Genomic DNA, 18,107 nt, shown 5'->3' on the forward strand with positions numbered 1-18,107 from the left:
TAAATGCTGACTCACCTATATTTAACACATTAGATTTATTACACCCCTTAAAATCAAGAGGGCTTCGCAACCCCCCCTTGGACCTTTGGCGCCCCCCCTGGGGGGTTCAGGCCCCCCCTCGGTTGGGAATCACTGATTTAGCAGACGGTTTTATCCAAAGCGACTTACAGGAAGAAAAAAGCAAACAAACAACCAAGGCATAGTGCAATAAGAGCTTTTAGTGCATCAATAAGTGCTAGTGACAATTCTTTAAGGAGTAGAATTATCGTGTGGTGCTAGGAGAGAAGATGCTCTCTGGTCAACATAGTAAAGAGAAGCAATCCAGATAGTTCCTCCAACATTCAGAAAGTCCTTTTGTCCCTTACACTGGCCTGTAGCAGTGCTGCATGTTACAGAGGATAGATGTAAACAGCTAAACGCAGGCTCAACCAGGGAGAAAGAAGTAGGCCTGCATCATCATCTAGCATGTCTGTGGGACATAAGCTGGTGAGGAGAGTGATGCAATGATGACCACAGCTGGGAGGAGAACTGTGCTGCACCAAGCAACACATCCAGCTGCTCCCTTGAGAACTACACCATTAAAGTTATGTGCACCCCTAAATATACATATATTTATAAATCGATCAATCTCGAAAGTTAGGAATCGATATCAGAAAATGAAATTTTACATAGATTTGAATGGAATATATTATTTTAAACCCAGCCCTAAACACAATTCAAGGAAAAGTGTAGTTGCAGGTATTACCTATTCAGCCAAATCATAATGCAGCTACAGTAGACATCATGTTTTCATGATAACTGTCATTTTTACTCAAGCACTATACAGAGCTCTCCAGAGGATACTGTATTCAGATAGATTAGTTTCTATTCTAATAGTTTTGACTAACAGTGACAGTATTTTTCATACAGGCCGGACAGAATTGATCAAAACAACAAGTTTTGTGTTAATCCCAAAAAGTTCAACTCTGTACAGTGTTAGTATTATTACAGGTGTTTAGTTTATAACTTGGGTTGCCATGTTTGTTTGTTTTTGTCATATGTGCATCTGCAGCCTCAATCAGAGGAAATACTTTTGTCTTTCTCACACGATAGATGGTGAATTAACTGTTATGTACGTGTTTACTCCATGTCAGAGTAGAAAGCCGCGATTATAAAGATGGCACTACTTTCATCTACAAAAGAAATAAAGTGACGAACAAAGATACTATTACATAATAAATAATAAATAACAAAAAAACAATCACACACCTTGGGCTGTACAATTAATTACATTTCAATTGATGTTTTCCCTAACATGATAAATAAACGTGATTAATAATCGTGATTACAATATTGATCAAAAATAATCGTGATTATCATTTTGGCCATAATCGTGCAGCCCTAACACACCTTTGTCTGTTTTTAAACATGATCTAATATAATGTAAATTGATGGAAAGCACGACTTCAGACTGCCTTTAGACACAGCTTTCTGTTTCACTGAGAAACAACCTGAACCTTGCACTCGTTTTGTTCATGTTAACTCAGTCTTACTAACTCAAGTGTCAGCCGACCCAACCACTAACTGAGAGCTGACGGTTATACATTACTGCATGTTAGCTAAGAGTAAAATGAACAGAAACATCGTCGTCCAACAGCTCGTCTAGCCGGAGACACCGGGCTGCTTCCTCCGGTCCAGACAGGCCTCCGTCTCAGTCTGACGGACGGCGGTCAGCGCGATACTCGCTAAAACAGCTACAACAGCTAAAACAGCTCACCTGCGTAGATCCGGAGGAAGCAGAAGGAAAGCAAGATGAAGAAGGCAGCAGCCATGGTGGATCCTCTTCGACGTTACTGTCAGTTTTTCACATGCTCTCATTTCACTCCAAGCTCGGCTCAGATGCTACTGCTGCTGCTGCTGCTGCTGTTCCTTCTTCCTCGTCTTCTTCTTCTTCTTCTTCTTTTATGGCGGTTTGCAATACCAGCTTAAAGGTGCATACCGCCATCTACCCTATCGGAGTATGTAGAGCAGGATCATTTTCACATTATTTCAAAAACAAAACAAGGCAAAGATTAACCCTCTGGAGTCTCCAAAAGCACCAAAGCATGACTTCTTCATCACATCCAGACTAGAAAACAAAGCAGCGTGGAGCCCTACTGTAAATTTACCTCTAAAGTTCTGGCTGTAAACTCCATGAGGCCAGTTTCAGTTTGATGATGATATACCAAGTAAAACTGGAGACAAGGTCAAATATGTTTAGTATAAAATGATAGAACCGGATGTAACCCTCTTATATGTTATATGTGCCACCTTTGTTCACATTTGCAACATTTACATTTTTTTATTGAGCATGATAGTGTTTTGAAAGTAAAAAAAAAAGATTCAAAATCACATTTAATGTTGGACTAGAGGACTAAAAAAGACACAAAATGACCCAAAAAAAAGACACAAAATGATTTAAAAAAGACACAAAATGAGAAGACAGAATGGCCAAAAAAACCCCACAGAAGACACAAAATGACAAAAAAAAGACACAAAATAAGAAGACAGAATGACCAAAAAAAAATATTAAAATTAAAAAAATATTTTGACACCAAGATTGACCTTTTAAGTGACTTGGAAGATAAACTGGTTCTCATAGACTTTATATGTCTGTCATCTCCGATCCGCAATCTTCATGAAGTGGCTCCTACCATAAACTGAAATCTATGGAGATAGAGAGTATGTGGAAAAAATGTGGTGCTTTTGTCCGGCGTGTCCCCGTTATTTAGCTAAGCCGCCTGACTAATATAAAAAGGACGTTTAGCGGTTTGGTCTCATAACTTTGACCCTTTCACTGTATTTTCACTTAGTGACAGTTTATTTGAACGTTTTGTTCAGTAAAAATGTCTTGTTCAGCGTTTGGTTGGACTAACAGACACTCCAAAGAGTCGCTGCTCATTTTTCTGAGGTAAGTAACGTACATTTTGTTCTGTTTTTTGCCAAAACTAACATCCCAGTTAATGCTCAAGTTAATGCTAACATGAATTAGCAGCAGCTTCTCTCAGACAGGTTGAGGTGTAGAGAGGCATGTAGTCTGCTGCACGTATCAGAAACAAGATGGCGAGGAGTGTAACACTGAACTCGAAGCTTCCAACGGGCCACAAACCAATGGGTGACGTCACGGTGACTACGTCCATTATTTATATACAGTCTATGTGTCAGTATTGAAGTTAGTCCCTGTGCCCCGGCACTACATGATGTTTTACTCTGATGTATTTTATTTATTCTAACTTATTTTTTAATAGGGCCATCAACCTATAAAGGGACTTAGGCTGGAAATTAGCCTTTGGCTATAATCCTGTATATTTACATTTTGTAAATGTTCTTTTTGTCAATTGTCCCTTTTTGAAAAACAAAATGAACTTAAACTTAAGTTTAATCCCAAGATCCTCGAAGACAAATCAAATATGGTGAAAACGTGTCCCTTCTGAACTCTCATATGATTTCCCTTGATTCTACCAGTAGCACATTTTTGGAGTGGTCCTCATTGCACCAAAGCACAGTCTTGATGCTTTACTTTGCATTCTATCAATTTTAATTAAATTGGATTTGGTATTCAGGTACATTACTGCTGTTTTTTCTGTAGAATAGGCTTCTTAATTTTTCTATAATGATGAGCATTTCCTTCTATCTATGTTAATAAAAAAATATAGTTGAATAAAACTGGGATAATGGCACTTCCTACGTTGACTCATGTGGAACAGTGGCGGATGCGAGGCTTCTCTTCCTGGACTTCAGCTCAGCGTTTACATCATCATGCCGAGCAGACTGGTGGTCAAACTGTGGGACCTGGGTCTATCACAACACATCTGTTCGTGGATTCTGGCCTTTCTGAGTACCGGCTCCCCACAGGACTTTGTGCTGTGAGAGGGTACCGTACCGGTCTTCAGGTTTCTGGGCACCCTTATCGGAGAGGACCTGACCTGGACTGCAAACGCCACTGCTCTTCTGGGGAAAGCACAGCAGAGCTTATTCTTCCTGAGGCTGCTCAGGAAGAATGGCCTATCAACAAAACTGGTGTCCTTCTACCGCTGTTCGGTGGATTCAGTGCTGAGCTGCAGCATCTCGCTGTGGTTCTCCAGCAGCACTGCGGCAAAGAGGAAGGCGCTCCAGAGGGTTATCAACACTACCCAGAGACTGATCAGCTGCCCTCTCTCATCTCTGGAGTTTATCTGCAACAATCACTGCGTCAGGTGAGCTCGCATCATCTGTGGCGACTCCTCCCACCCAGTCAACCCCTCTTACAACCCTTACCCTCAGGATGGCGTTTCAGGCCAATATAGATTAAAACAAACTGTGGCTGTGGCTCAGTTGGTAGAGCAGTCGCCCACGGATCGGAGGGTTGGTGATCGATCCCATGGCAGCCTACATGTTGAAGTATCCTTGAGCAAGATACTGAACCCCAAATTGCTCCCGATGCTGTGTTCATCGGTGTGTGAATGAATTCCTTATGGTGGCAGGTGGCACCGTTTACCGTAGCCTCTGCTACCAGTATGAATGTGTGTGTGAACGGGCGAATGAGCGTAGTCTGTAGTGTAAACCAATTTGAGTGGTCGCAAAGACTAGAAAAGAGCTATATAAGTGCAGGTCCATTTACCATTTACCAGGTCCAAACAGACTCAGGAACAGTGTCTACCCAAACTCCTCCAAGAAATAAAGCTAAAGAAAAGAAAACATCTCAATACTGTGGAACAACAGTGCAATATATTTATTTCATGTGCAGTAACTCCCATTATGTCACTGTAAATATCCCAAACCTGCTGTTCTCCCTTCTTCTTGTGCTTTTTATAGGTTTTCTTATATATTTTTTTTTATTTTTATTTATTTATTTATTTATTTACTGTTTAAATTATTGTATTATGTTGCACTAAAACTCTTTTTAATTTCGCTATACTTCTGTGCAATGACAAATAAAAACTATTCTATTCTATTATTCTATTCTACTATAACTATTCTATTCTTCGAATCCTACTACAAACTCTAATCTTTCATGCTGATGGAAAGTCCAGTACCCAATTGTAAAATCTTACACCAATACCCATTCTGTTCATTTGAATTTGAAGTACTTCCTTTTTCACATATAACACCCCTCCTCCCTCCCTCCACTGGTTACCAGTGGTGGATTCACTTCAAGACTCTAGCTCTGGCGTACTCTGCTGCTAATGGTTCAGGTCCTGCTTACATCCAGGACCTTGTCAAACCCTACACCCCTGCCCGTCCTCTCCGCTCTGCATCAGCCAAACAGCTGGAGACTCCCACCCTGCGTGGGTCAACTCGCCTCAAAACCACTTCCAGACTTTTCTCTGTCTTGGCTCCCAAATGGTGGAACGAGCTCCCCACTGACATCAGGACCTCAGACAACCTAGACATCTTCCACCACAGGCTGAAGACCTACCTCTTCAACAATACCTCGGTTAAGTCATGGTCACCTAATTTTAAAAAATGCTCTTCTTCTTTAGGGTATATCAATGCAATTCTCTCAATTCAATTCTTAATTCTCAGATTTTATTGATAGTGGTGTAAAAAGGATTTAGCAGATGATCACACTGTTTGGGAATCAAGGTTGTACACATGGGTGATGAGGAAGTGCACGAACACTGAGAGTGGACTTGAAGTAAGTAACGTGAAGTAAAAGATATGTTGTGCCCAGCAGTTCATGTTTTGAAATGAAACACACATAGATTCTTGACATTTGAATGGGCCGAATGGAAAGTATACTGGCTCAAATTATTATTTACTGTGAGCCCGGGCTCTGGCATACTGGGCCAATGCCCGGTGGGGCAGCAGGTTTTTTGGACTGAACAACCTTCATTAAATTACTTTTTTAAATTATTATTATTTTTTATTTTGGTTGACTGCCCAATGGCCCCCTCTGCTGTCAGGAGTCACAGAGAAATTATGAGAAAAACAACAAGTCCTTCAGGCAGGTGCTGCCAAATGTGTTACACCAACTGACATGTTCAGCAGCAGTTAGACCTTTCTCTGCACCTGTAGCAGCGCTGGCTACAGCGGCGCCGGCTGTTGTGTAGCATATCCATACATCCAATTACTTCCTGACGCTAAACACATGTAGCTTTCCAAATAAGAGCACATTGAAGTGTACAGAAGAGAATCTGCCACAGAATTTACAAGAAGACTTTCAAAATATAATGCCTTAAATAAACATACAAGAACAATTCCATACTTTACAATCAGGTAGGCAAACTCATTATAATAAGATCAGTGATTAAGATCAGTGTTTATGATAGAATAGTGGCATTAGAATGTGCAAGAGACCACAACATTTCTTTGCATGCCCCTGGACCCCCCCATACTTCGCTGCTTTTCCCCACTGGCTGGCTGCTCCATGTCTGACAGTAAAGCCCTGATTCAGAGGATCACTACCATAGTTGTTGTGTAATCAGTTGTAGTGGGCCTGGTAGGGTAAAAATGCCAGGGCTGTTTTTTGTCCCAGTCCAGCCCTGCTGTAAGCAACATTACAAGTGTACAGCACGTAACTTGGATGAGGTATTAATCTTGTCCTACACATTTGTTTGGCTTTACTGTCTAATGACTTCATAGCAATGCCTCCTCCAAAGGAAAGACATGGGACTGATGCAGGGTTTGTTGCATTAACTCTGAAGTCAAGCAAGAATCAAGTATTTCCTTGCTTCTCAGTGTCTTTCAAATTGTCCCTGCTGATAATCTCGACCAGTCCCAACCGACAGCAGCCTGCAGACTGGCCCTTCTTCAGTACTTCTCTACTTTCAACCTCGATGTGGGCTCAGACTGTTTGCTGTCTCCAGAGGGCACTCTTCCTCCAGAGTCCTACTGTCTGTGATGACGCTGACCGGGTCATAGATCTCCTCAGGTGGATGGGAGTTACGCATGGCTAGGTACATGGATGAGTTGGGATGCTGGGGGGAGGCAAGAAGGAAACAGATTCAGGTTTACCTATCTTAACAAACAAACAAACATACATATATATATATATATATATATATACATACATACATATGCATATACATATATATGTATATATGCATGTATACATACATATATATATATAAATATATATATATATATATATATATATATATATATAGTGTGTGTGTGTGTGTGTGTGTGTGTGTATGTATATATATATATATATATGCATATATATATATGTATATATGTATGTTTGTTTGTTAAGATATACTACATACATACATACATACATACACAGATACATTGTTTGGAGTAGCAAGGAAGCAAAAACATTGGGAATTGAGATTAAGCTATTGTGTTGTCTATTTTGTGGACAATCAGACCACATTTAGTTCCTTACCACATTCACCAAGAAAAATCCATGCAGACAAATATAAACATACGCACCTCTGTAAAAGGCTGAGGCAGTGCATCCTTTGGACAGAGAAAGTGGGATATACGTTTTCGATACACCACTGTTACCGCTACCAGAGCCACTGCAATTGCCATGACAACAAACGTCACCACAGCTGCCACCCATGGAGCTTCTTCATCTGCAAAACAACCAGACCGAGGAAATCTGAATGAATCACTATGTTTCTCATTTAAAGGTACTTGTTGTCACACTCTGGAGCATTTTGATGGAATCATTAGAATTGGAATCCACCGACTGGTAGTGCCATTGCAACAGGTAGGCAGTCAAAGCCTCCTTTTCCAATTTATTACAATTATTTCCAACACTGAGTGTCATGCTTTAATGCTTCACCCTGTGTCACACACAGAATGGTCACTCTGAATTACTGGTAAAAAAATACTTAAAAGTGTACTTCACAAAGTGATCATCTCAAATCTCATTGTTAGGCAACTTGCTACTTCAGGCTATGGCCCATAGTACACATAGTGTAACTTTTTTGTGATAATCATATTTATTTGGGGACAATGGCTCATAGATAGTTAGTTTTTGTTTTTTATATATAAAAATTTCAAATTACACTCACTGGCCACTTTATTAGCTGAACAGGTGTACCTTATAAAGTGGCTGCTGTTGCCCATCTGCTTCAAGGTTGGACGTGTTGTGTGTTCAGAGATGCTCATCCTCATCCCTTGGTTGTAACTAGTAGTTATTTGAGTAACTGTTCCCTTTCTATCATCTCCAACCTGTCTGGTCATTCTCCTCTGACCTCTGGCATCAACAAGCATCAAGGCTCACTGGATATTTTCTCTTTTTCTGACCATTCTCTGTAAACCCTAGAGATGGTTGAGCATAAAAACCCCAGGTTTGAGCAGGTTTGAGGCGTCCATAATCAGGAATTACTGGTCGACAGGGAGGCTCCAGCTGTCTAACATGCACCTGATCAGGCATTAACCCTTACTTATACAGTTTTCTACTGAGTGCAGTCCTTTCTTTTTCTATATACCTTCCTACCAGTATTATCAAAGTGTTATTCTTGTTATGTCTTTTGGCAAGTTACCACAATTGAGTGTGAGCCACTATGAATTACATTGTAGGGCCCTATGAGGATACTGTCTATCTACACTGTATATCAATACCCGATTGTTCTTAATAAAGTTTTCTCAGCTTAGAAGCAACATGTAAGCATTTTTTCCCTACCCAAACTCTTCCAAGCTTTTGAACTCTTAGGTTACAGTTACAGAGAACGTGTTCGCCAATATTTTTTCCAATTCACTGTTATTTTTTTTATTTCCATGGGGTATTATTAATGGGTGCAGACAAAAAGTATCTGAATAGACCCACAACCAATCAGAGCAACAAGACTTGACCTCCAACCAATTGGAGCAATGAAGCGTGTGGCATACCACTAAGTGGCACAAGCAAGTTGGAGTGGTGCTTGGTCTGTTTTTATAGCAGGACATGGCAGAATGTCACAAACATTCTCAAATTATAAATAAATAGACAAATATCAGGCAAAAGATGGTTACCAATGGTGGTGCTCTCACAAACAGCTTCACTGGGCTCACTGGGGTTGGGATTAGGGCTCTTCGTGTTGATTTGGACTTGGGTGCAGTACTTGGTCCAGGGGTCCAGCTCAAGAACCACTCGGTTTTGCTGTAATCCGCTGATGCTTCTGGCCTGAAGGAAAAAAAGAGAAGTGATCGGGTGTAGAGGCGTTATATACCAGTATTGACAATAGCTGTGATATTTAAAAAGTGATAAGTGAATACTGATATCATGGTGTACACAGAAAATTATTTAGTCTAAATAATCCAGTAACTAATATCCATTTATTTCCATTCTTGCTTTGTTTCCTTCTTTATTAGTTCATCTAGTTGCCTTTTCACTACGTATGTTTAAAGTGTAATTGTTCTATTTGCACAGTTATGGTTACACACGCTCTCTCCGATTACCTAGTAAGTTGGATTTGCCTAAAATAAGCAAAAACATGCCATAAATGTTTCTATTTTCTGTAGATATTGTGATAATATCGTTATCAGGAATCCTTTTGGACATAATATTTATTTTGTTAAAATCTCATTAAAACAAATCACAGTACAGTGACATGCATGACAATAGTAGTGATAAACATGAACTGAAACTATTTTGGCAAGATATAAAAAGCTATAGGAAAATAGGTACCCATATCACCAACAACAAAACACAAAAGGGCTACAAAAGGTCCCAAAATACATAAAGTAATCAACCCTTAAAATCTTATGTACAGCACAAATCAGACGCGCATTAGGGTGAGCTTTGGTGATCCAAAGCCTGGTTACTGAAACACTCCACCTGTGAGGGCTCCCACCTGTCACTCAAAGCAGCCATGCCATTGATTATGCATATCTTTAAGCATTGAGCTTGAGTTTAATGAACATTCCTCCCCTCACGAAGAGGTTAAATTAGGTATAGAGAACAGGTTGTAAACATGTTAATTTCTGATGTAAAGTTAAACATTTTAACATGGGGGTCTACTAACTTGCTTTTGGAGACAAGAGAAACAAATAAAAACAAAATCTGATCTTGAAAATTATGTTTTACACACAGAAATGTACATGTTGCAAATATGAACACACGTTGCAAATATTACATATAACAGGTTAAATGAGGATAATCCCTAGTTCTATATTTTGATACTTAATATATTTGACATTATCTGGAGCACCCTTGGAGTTTCTAGCCAGAACCTCTAGAGGGAAGCTAATGGCAAGGCTCGACGTTGCTTCATTTTTATGTCTTCATGTCATGAAGAAGTAATGTGCCGGTGCTTTCATGGACTCTAGAGGGTTAAATGTGTATGTCCTGTAGGTGTGAATGTTTGTCTTTATGTGTCAGCCCTGTGATAGTCTGGAGACCTGTCCAGTGTACCCCGCCTCTCTCCCAGTGTCCCTGGGATCGGCTCCAGCCCCCCGTGACTGAGTTTGGATAAGCGGTTAAGGATAATGAACAAATTAATTTTGCCAGTATGCCACTCAGGAACCATGAACAATATTCACAAGATCTACAGTGAAGAAATACCACTTAAATCCTTGCATCCCACCTTTTCCTTTTGGCCATCCTTCCAGTAAGTGATGTTGTAGGTGGCCAAGCTGTAAACATTTCTGAGAGCAGAAACTGCAAACACTGGATCTTTGATGCTGACTTCAATAGTAGCTCCACTGGAGGAGAGCGATACATTGGGTGAACCGATGACGGCTGAGGATAAGAGAAACAAGAGTTACAAAAAGCTTAAAAGGCAATTTGGCCATTTTTCAACCTTATCTCCATCTATGGGAATTAGGTATATATAGTGCAAAAAGCATTGTCTGTGTCTAAGGAACACAGCTGCAGAATCTGTTGTTCTGCTATGTGATAGTAAAAATAACAACTTGATGTTATTTTGATCTTTGGTATCTGTGGGGAGGAGTGCTGCTTCCTGTTGGCTTGTATTCCAAATTAGCTATAATTCCAACAGCAAAAATATCAGCAGCAGCAGCAGCCAGTATCTCTTTATCTGCCTGCGGTTTCATGCAGAGTGGTAAGAGTGAAACAAAACAGCAAATTTGTGTTGCCATAAAACCAAATAATGAGACACACGAAATACACTAAAACTGCTTCAAGCTGAACTGCAGAGTTAGGAATAAAATTGTGTTTGTCATTTACAACTGACACATTTTAATTGAGTCAAATACTAATACAGCTGTTATGAATTTTCTTTAGTTTAAACAACAGTATTTAGTTTAAAGTTATAGAATCAGAACCAGAATCCATTTCTGGTGATTGAACAATTCGGGAATCATTGAGGTGCTAGAAATCCATCTTAAAACAACCACAAAAAACACATGAGTGTGTAGTATTTTACAGTGATTAACTATGAAATACTGAATGTTTCAACTCACTATCTTTGTCCAAAGTAACTTCGTTACTTTCCATCCAGGGGGAGCTCTCTGTGCCCAGCTGCGCCCGCACTTTGCCTTTATACTTTCCAAACTCAAATATGGAGGTGTTGAGGCGGGTCAGATCACATCCAAGGGTGGATATGTTCACACATCCCACTTTGGACTTTGAAAGACGGTCACTGTGGACAAAATACAGTGCCAGTTTTAAAGATTTGTCAGTGGTCAATTTAATTTCAGTGTTTAACATCAGGTTATGTTAGAAATAATCTGTTATTCTGTCTCTGTTTTCTGTCTTAGTGCATGGGGATCACTATCTGATTGACTAGGTCACTGTCTGTGCCTGCATAATTCACTGTTTGTTTTTGTTTTTTTAATACTTTATTGCAAGGCTTCTTACTTTCACAAACATAATGAGTCATTTCGTTTTCTTTACAATATTGTACCTTGCACCCCCCCCCCCCCCCCCCTTTTTTTTTTCAAGGTATATATTCACAAAGTAATAACAAAAACATAGGGTAAACAGACAAACATATATACAAGGCAAACTGGTATTCCCCAAATGAGGATCTCCAAGAAAAGAAATAAACAACAAACTAATGACACACAAAAAAAAAAAAGATATTAATATAATGAAAAAATAAGCGGTGGTGCGTGTTCATGAATCTGTGTTTGGGGGGATAAAGTCTGGATCTTCTGCCATTTCTCTAACTAATACACATTCATTATCCATTTTTGAAATTTTACACACGCGTTTCCAATTGGCCAATGTATTGTCAATGCAGTAGTTCTGACCTGTATAATTTTTCCATTGCATTCTTCCGATGAAGGGCAATGTCCCAATGGATATTCTTGCCATTTCTTTTTCTATAGTAATCCATTTAGTTTCTGTTTCCTTTTCTGTCCATTTCATTATTGCAAGGAGTTGTGTAGCCAGGAAATAACCCTGTAAATTTGGGAGCCCTAACCCACCTTCCTCTTTTGGTTGACATAAAGTTTTAAATGTAATTCTCTGCTTTTTGTTGTTCCAGATAAAATTTGAAATAATTCTGTTACAGTTTTTAAAGTATTTCTCTGGTACTACAATTCACTGTGTGTGTGCACTCTCTACTACTGTCTCTACTGACATGGATTAATGATTTAAGATGCTTTTGATACAATGATTATGATCGTGTGTTAATATTGGTTTAGAAACTGTGTTTACTCTAAATACATATATCAAAACTGCTTAAACTGAGTAAGATTGAATAATCACAAAAATATATTGTATGTTTCATATTTTAGGCTTTGTATTTTATGTGCACATTGCAACATCTGTGTCTCCAATTATATCTCTGTAAGTCATAACAAGGCAGGAGGTTGTGTGGAATGTTTTGGTAACAGGTCAATGTTTTGGTAACAGGTCAGGACACGGACATGGTGTCCTGGGCAGAGGAGATTACTATCTTCTCTGCTTGGTGACATGACGTGTCCACGTATGCAATAAACTGACGAATCAACGCTTTGAGAGGGACGCACCTTCTGGAGAGATTCTACCGACATTATCAGTAAACATTGTTAGGCTATAAAACTGGGTATCAGGGACAGAAAGAGGACCAACCTCCATGAAATGACCAGCCTAATGTGATGTCAGGGACGTGTAGATTGAACCCAGACTCTGTAACTGCACATTTCTTGACGAATTGTAATAAAATTGTGTTAAACTTGGACTTCTCCTGCTCATCATTCCTCATCAAACGATCGGCGCAGAGAAATAGGTGAGAGGATTTACTGTTGGAGTCAGATAATTTAATTTTAAAGGTTTCCGCAATGCATTTCTCTAACAGTTATTATATTGGACTGGTGGCATAACAGCAAGAAAGTGTGTTTGATTATTTCTTCTGGTCTATAAATACTTTTGACACAAAGCTAAAAACAATATGTTGTAGGATGAAGACCTAATTACATCAACACATATCATCACAGTAACTGAAGCTATGACTAGCATCTTTCCATCCAGTAGACACTGAAAAACCAGTCTGGAACTTTGTTATTCTGCTGGGTGGTCAGACCGATTTATCTATTGACCAATACTATCAGCTGAAGATAATGCTTGTGGTGATGCAAAAAAATTTTTTATTTAATTTTATTTAAAATTCTCTTGGTTATTCTTGCTACAATACACTACATTGAAACTTAATTAACAATTATGCAAACTATAACTCTGACAGCTTTACCAGAGGATTGTGAGTGAGAAGACAAATTTTCCTACGTTTCTATGTATAAATTATTTCTGTAGAGTGGAATTTTCGGCCTGGAGCGCAGTTTTCAAATTTATTTTTTGACAATTTTTTCTCTCCCCTTTTTGTTCTTTTTCGCTCATTTTTTGTCGGCTGTCCCATTCATTTCAATGTAAAATTTTTGGCAGTTATTCGCGACTTAGGTCGCAAAAAATTTGTATTCTGTAGAGAAAAGCAATAGCACACCGATCCCGATCAAACCGCACGTTTTGATATATAATTTGTCCTGCAACTCTTCAAGTTGTAGGACTAGTAGCGGGACGAAATTGCGTCCGGAAGAGGAAGAAGAAAAAATCCACAGTATAACAGTAGTGCTCGGGGCTACACTAATGACTCAAATGACCTCGATTTGCAATATAAAAATGAAACATTTTGCAAAAAGTCTTGTAATACTCTCCAATAACACTTAGGGTTGACTTTTTCAATCTCCAGGAGTGCCCTTTAAAGGCTGCTTAACCAAACTGTGGCCTTCTGAATACCACTGCACAGTCCACACAAAAAAAGTATATTTTTTATTCCAGCTCAAACACTCACTAGATTATCTGCCATATCGTTGATAAGTAAATATTTCCCCCCTAAAATCAGTACTGGTCTCAGAAATCCCTTAGTGGTTGGTTGGAAAGCAAATAAAGAACACTAAACTCATAGCTTTCAGATTTGTCAACAACGTAGTACGTGTCAGTCTGCTCATTAGCTTGACTCGCCAATCCAACAGCATCTCAGGACGCATTAACTGCTTTCAAGTAACCTTTTTTCCAAACATGACATTGAATTTGCAGACATCCAGAACATGTAACAATGAATCAGTTGGGCAGATGAAAATTTTGTTTTGCTCCTAACAGCACTTCAGAGAAATGGAACAGCATGAATGATAAAGCAGATATGTCTATTCATATGTAAAACAGCATTTAGCTGGCCTTTATCTACTATGTGTTTGTCTAAGGAGAAATATTTCAGAGACTGGGTGGACTACCTGAAGCTCCACTTTGGTTTTATTTGTGTAGATCCAAACTGTTTAAATAAGTAAGAGAAGATTTGCTATTCTTGGACTTTCAACAAAAGCTGAGACTCATCGATGGGTATTTCTCCACTCTAAGAAATGATTCAAGGAGCCTGTAAATGTGACAGTAATATATAGGTATGCATACTAAATAAAAATGCTGAATATCATCATGATGAGTATTTGAGTTGACTACATCAAAATTCATTAGTAGAACTCCAACAGGAATCTTTGTGTAAAATATCCATATATAAATTAAGTTTACTTCTTCAAAATAAATTAATATTTGACTCACAGATTACATGGTTTAAATATTTGTAATAATAAGTGTACAATAAGTGTAAAATTAGTCAGTACAACCCATTTTTTAAGTAAATCATAAGCAAATTTGCAGTTACATCCTCCAAATGTTTCCAATTATATTTACTCAGTGTTTAGTGATTTCTACTCAGGTTTTCCATATGGTTCACATAATATTTCAGTTACATTTACTCAATTTATGTGGTAATTGAGCCAAGTCAATTCATTCAGACGTACTTGAAAATATTACTTAAATTTACTCATTACTCATGTTTTGTTTAACCAATTTGAGAGCTTTCAAATAAACTCAATATTTTTAAGTGTAAAAATGTTGCACTGACTGATTTAAGTAATATGCACTATTATTTTTTGATTGTGGTGAGTGATCCTGTTTCAGACAATATGGAAATCTGTAAATGATTAGTCAATTAAGTTTAGTTATAATTTATTGTTTGTGCCATTTTTAAAGCCAAAATATCTAAAACTCTATGGTTCCAGCTTTTCAAAGTGAACATCTGCTGGCTTTTTATTTGTCTTATAAGACAGTGAAGTGGGTTTCAGATTGGACCATTTGAATAAAGAAAACTCATGCTCAGGATCTGAGAAACTGCAATGGTCATTTTTGTTTATTTTCTGATATGTTATAGACAAAGTGATTCATCTAATAATTGATCTTGAAAATCCATGCCTGCAGCTGTAGCTTTAACCTATACAGGCTTTTCTTCTGCACTGCAATTACAGACAAATGAGCAACTGTTTGCAAAAGCAGAAAGGTTTTTTTCTCACCTGTACTCTGTTGTGTAGAGCAGGCCGCTTGCTGGCTGCTCAGGTGGATCCCACCTCAGCACCAGATTCATGTTATGGGACGTCAAGCGGACATTTGTGGGTGTGTGAAGGATTCCTGATACCACTGCACAGTCCAAATCCAAATAAAATCACACATTGTTAGTATTATCACAGGTATGCTCCAGAATGGAGAGAACAGGAAATGATCCTTTCTATAATAACACAACTAGGTCATCATCTGAGCAACTGTAATTAAATATGTTCTACTGAATAAACCATTGTCCTGTTGTATGATGGTTAGAGCTGCAACAATTATTCCATTAATTGAACAATAATCGATTATTAAATTAACGTCAACTATTTTAATAATCGAATAATTGGTTTGAGCAGTTTTTAAGTCCAAATTCTCTGATTTCAGCTTCTTCAATGTGAATATTTCTGGTTTCTTTGTTCCTTTATGACAATAAACTGAATATCTCTTTGGTTTGTGGACAAAACAAGAGATTTGAGGAAGTCATCTTGTGGTTTGGGAAACACTCATTGATATTTTTCAACATTTTATTGACCAAACAACAAATCGAATAATCGTTTAAATAATCGATAATAAAAAATAATCGTTAGTTGCAGCCCTAATCATTACTCAAAGTTTGGCACTTAGAACAGCAGCCTAACTCTACACGATCAGGAAACTTCACAAAGGTAAAGTTATAACTTGTTATCAGTTGGTGATCTTTCCATAATTCAATTTCAACTCAAGTTTCAAAAACACGTTATTTACAATTCAGAAGACGTACATTCAATCAAATGTCCTAATGACGACATGTGTTTGAATAAACCATTTGAAACCCAGCATGTTTTTTAAGGACTTGGACTGGTCCTTCTAAAGCTGAGACACTTCTACCCTGTGTACGCTCACTTCAATGATTAACAGACAGGTGACTAAGGGAAATGATTTACCTCTGGACCCGCATAGTGTTGAAAACATGAGGATAAAGGTGAGCATGTTCACCTGGAGGCTCTTCTGTCAGTTATAATCAGTCCCGCTGAGCACTGTGTGAGTCTGTTTCTGTAACTCTGTTTCCTGGTGTCGTTCACTAACCAGAAGAGGGGAAGTCCGCCAAACCAAACTTCTTCCTGCACAGAAACACGCCTGCTGCTTCCAGGAATCGGTTCATCGGTGACCGCTGTCACAAACTATCACCACAGACTGTTTACAACTTTCCAGTGTCTGTGATGCATTCACTTGTCGTGTAGTGAAACCTTGGCTGTCATGTTTCAGGCCCTTTATTTCCACCGTTGTCACCAGTAAATGATGTCACCATATCGAGAAAAACACGTTTCCTCCTGTTAGTTATGATGTTTAAATAAGCCGTCGTAGATGCATTTTAACAGCCCAGATCAGCTGATAGCGGCGGGCTTAGCAAAGGCAGCGGAGGGATACACGTGTGACCATGTCCGCTTTTCAAAATAAGGTGTTAAAGACTGCATGGTTAAACCAGGCGTCTGAGCAGTGAAGCAAAACCGGAAGTGCCTTAAACCTACAATCTACTAAAAATTCCAGCAGGGGGCGCTGACGTGGCTGTTGAAGACCAGTCTATGGTTGAAGAGCTATCTATCTATCTCAATATAAAATGAGAAAACTTCTCACTTGATTTATTACCTCAGAAAAAATATTGTGACAGATTATGTTCTCCATTGCTAGTTTCAACTCTTCTCCAATACAATATGATGTTAATAGTGTAAATATTTGTCCCATTTAGAAGAAAATGATAAAGCTTGTGATTTGGGGCGTGGCTACCTTTGATTGACAGGTGGCTAACATGGTGAGCCGCCATCAAGAGCTTTCATCTCTGAACTTCGACCCTTTAACAGTGTTTTCAGTTCATGAAAGTTTATTTAAACAATTTGGTCATTTAGGAACGGAAGGTCTAACTAAAGACACTCGGCTGTGGGTGTGTGTGTGTGTGTGCGTGTGTGTGTGTGTGTGTGTGTGTGTGTGTTTTAATTTATTTTAAAATCCTATCAATAACAGCCACAAAATCAACCATTTTTTCTATATCAATATTAAGATGTTGAAAAGTAAGCGTTTTTGGGAGGTGGAGGGGCCAAGGTTGCTGTGGACACAAGACAGTGACAAGTCACTTCTCTGTGACACTCGGAGACAACAGAAGGTGACAAGATTTCATTGACAAGAACATCAGAAAAATTTTAATGCAACAGAAATTGTCTTTATTCACCATTAACTGCTTTCATGGGGCGGATGTGGCTCTGTTGGTAGAGTGGTCGCCCACTGATCGAATGGTTGGTGTTGAAGTATCCTTGGGCAAGATACTGAACCCCAAGTGGCTCCTGATGCTGCGTTCATTGGTGTGTAATTCTGCTATATTTTGTAGTATCATAACTTCTTTCCCCTCCTCTCTCATGGAGCAGTCTGGAGCACATAA

At 38.7% G+C, this 18,107-nt stretch overlaps 2 protein-coding genes across 2 annotated transcripts in view; both read right to left on the reverse strand.

The window, feature by feature from the left end:
* The window catches only part of il10rb (interleukin 10 receptor, beta), a 29,410-nt gene extending 27,517 nt beyond the window's left edge, over window positions 1-1,893 (reverse strand). Inside the window, exon 1 of the mRNA XM_059342593.1 lies at window positions 1,757-1,893. Coding sequence (XP_059198576.1) covers window positions 1,757-1,811 — 55 coding nt within the window. The 5' untranslated portion in view covers window positions 1,812-1,893. The remainder of the gene's footprint in view (window positions 1-1,756) is intronic.
* A 3,271-nt stretch (window positions 1,894-5,164) lies between these two features.
* Window positions 5,165-17,165, reverse strand: LOC131978501 (interleukin-10 receptor subunit beta-like). Its single transcript, XM_059342159.1, has 7 exons — window positions 16,621-17,165; window positions 15,664-15,787; window positions 11,302-11,480; window positions 10,464-10,618; window positions 8,911-9,061; window positions 7,378-7,523; window positions 5,165-6,917 (listed from the first exon to the last, which is right to left on the reverse strand). Exons 1-7 carry the CDS (start codon window positions 16,664-16,666, stop codon window positions 6,768-6,770), a joined length of 951 nt encoding a protein of 316 aa, XP_059198142.1. The 5' UTR covers window positions 16,667-17,165; the 3' UTR covers window positions 5,165-6,767.
* Between the last annotated feature and the right edge of the window lie 942 nt (window positions 17,166-18,107).

The sequence above is a fragment of the Centropristis striata genome, chromosome 10 (assembly GCF_030273125.1).
Source record: "Centropristis striata isolate RG_2023a ecotype Rhode Island chromosome 10, C.striata_1.0, whole genome shotgun sequence".
NCBI lineage: Eukaryota > Metazoa > Chordata > Actinopteri > Perciformes > Serranidae > Centropristis > Centropristis striata.

What these genes read in the sequence shown, in the direction of transcription:
- LOC131978501 (XM_059342159.1), bottom strand. Translation starts at nt 16,666, where the DNA reads ATGCTCACCTTTATCCTCATGTTTTCAACACTATGCGGGTCCAGAG. An exon ending in AACACTATGCGGGTCCAGAG is followed by an intron (nt 15,788 to 16,620) that starts GTAAATCATTTC and finishes TGGACTGTGCAG; the next exon opens with TGGTATCAGGAATCCTTCAC. An exon ending in AGTTACTTTGGACAAAGATA is followed by an intron (nt 10,619 to 11,301) that starts GTGAGTTGAAAC and finishes TCTTATCCTCAG; the next exon opens with CCGTCATCGGTTCACCCAAT.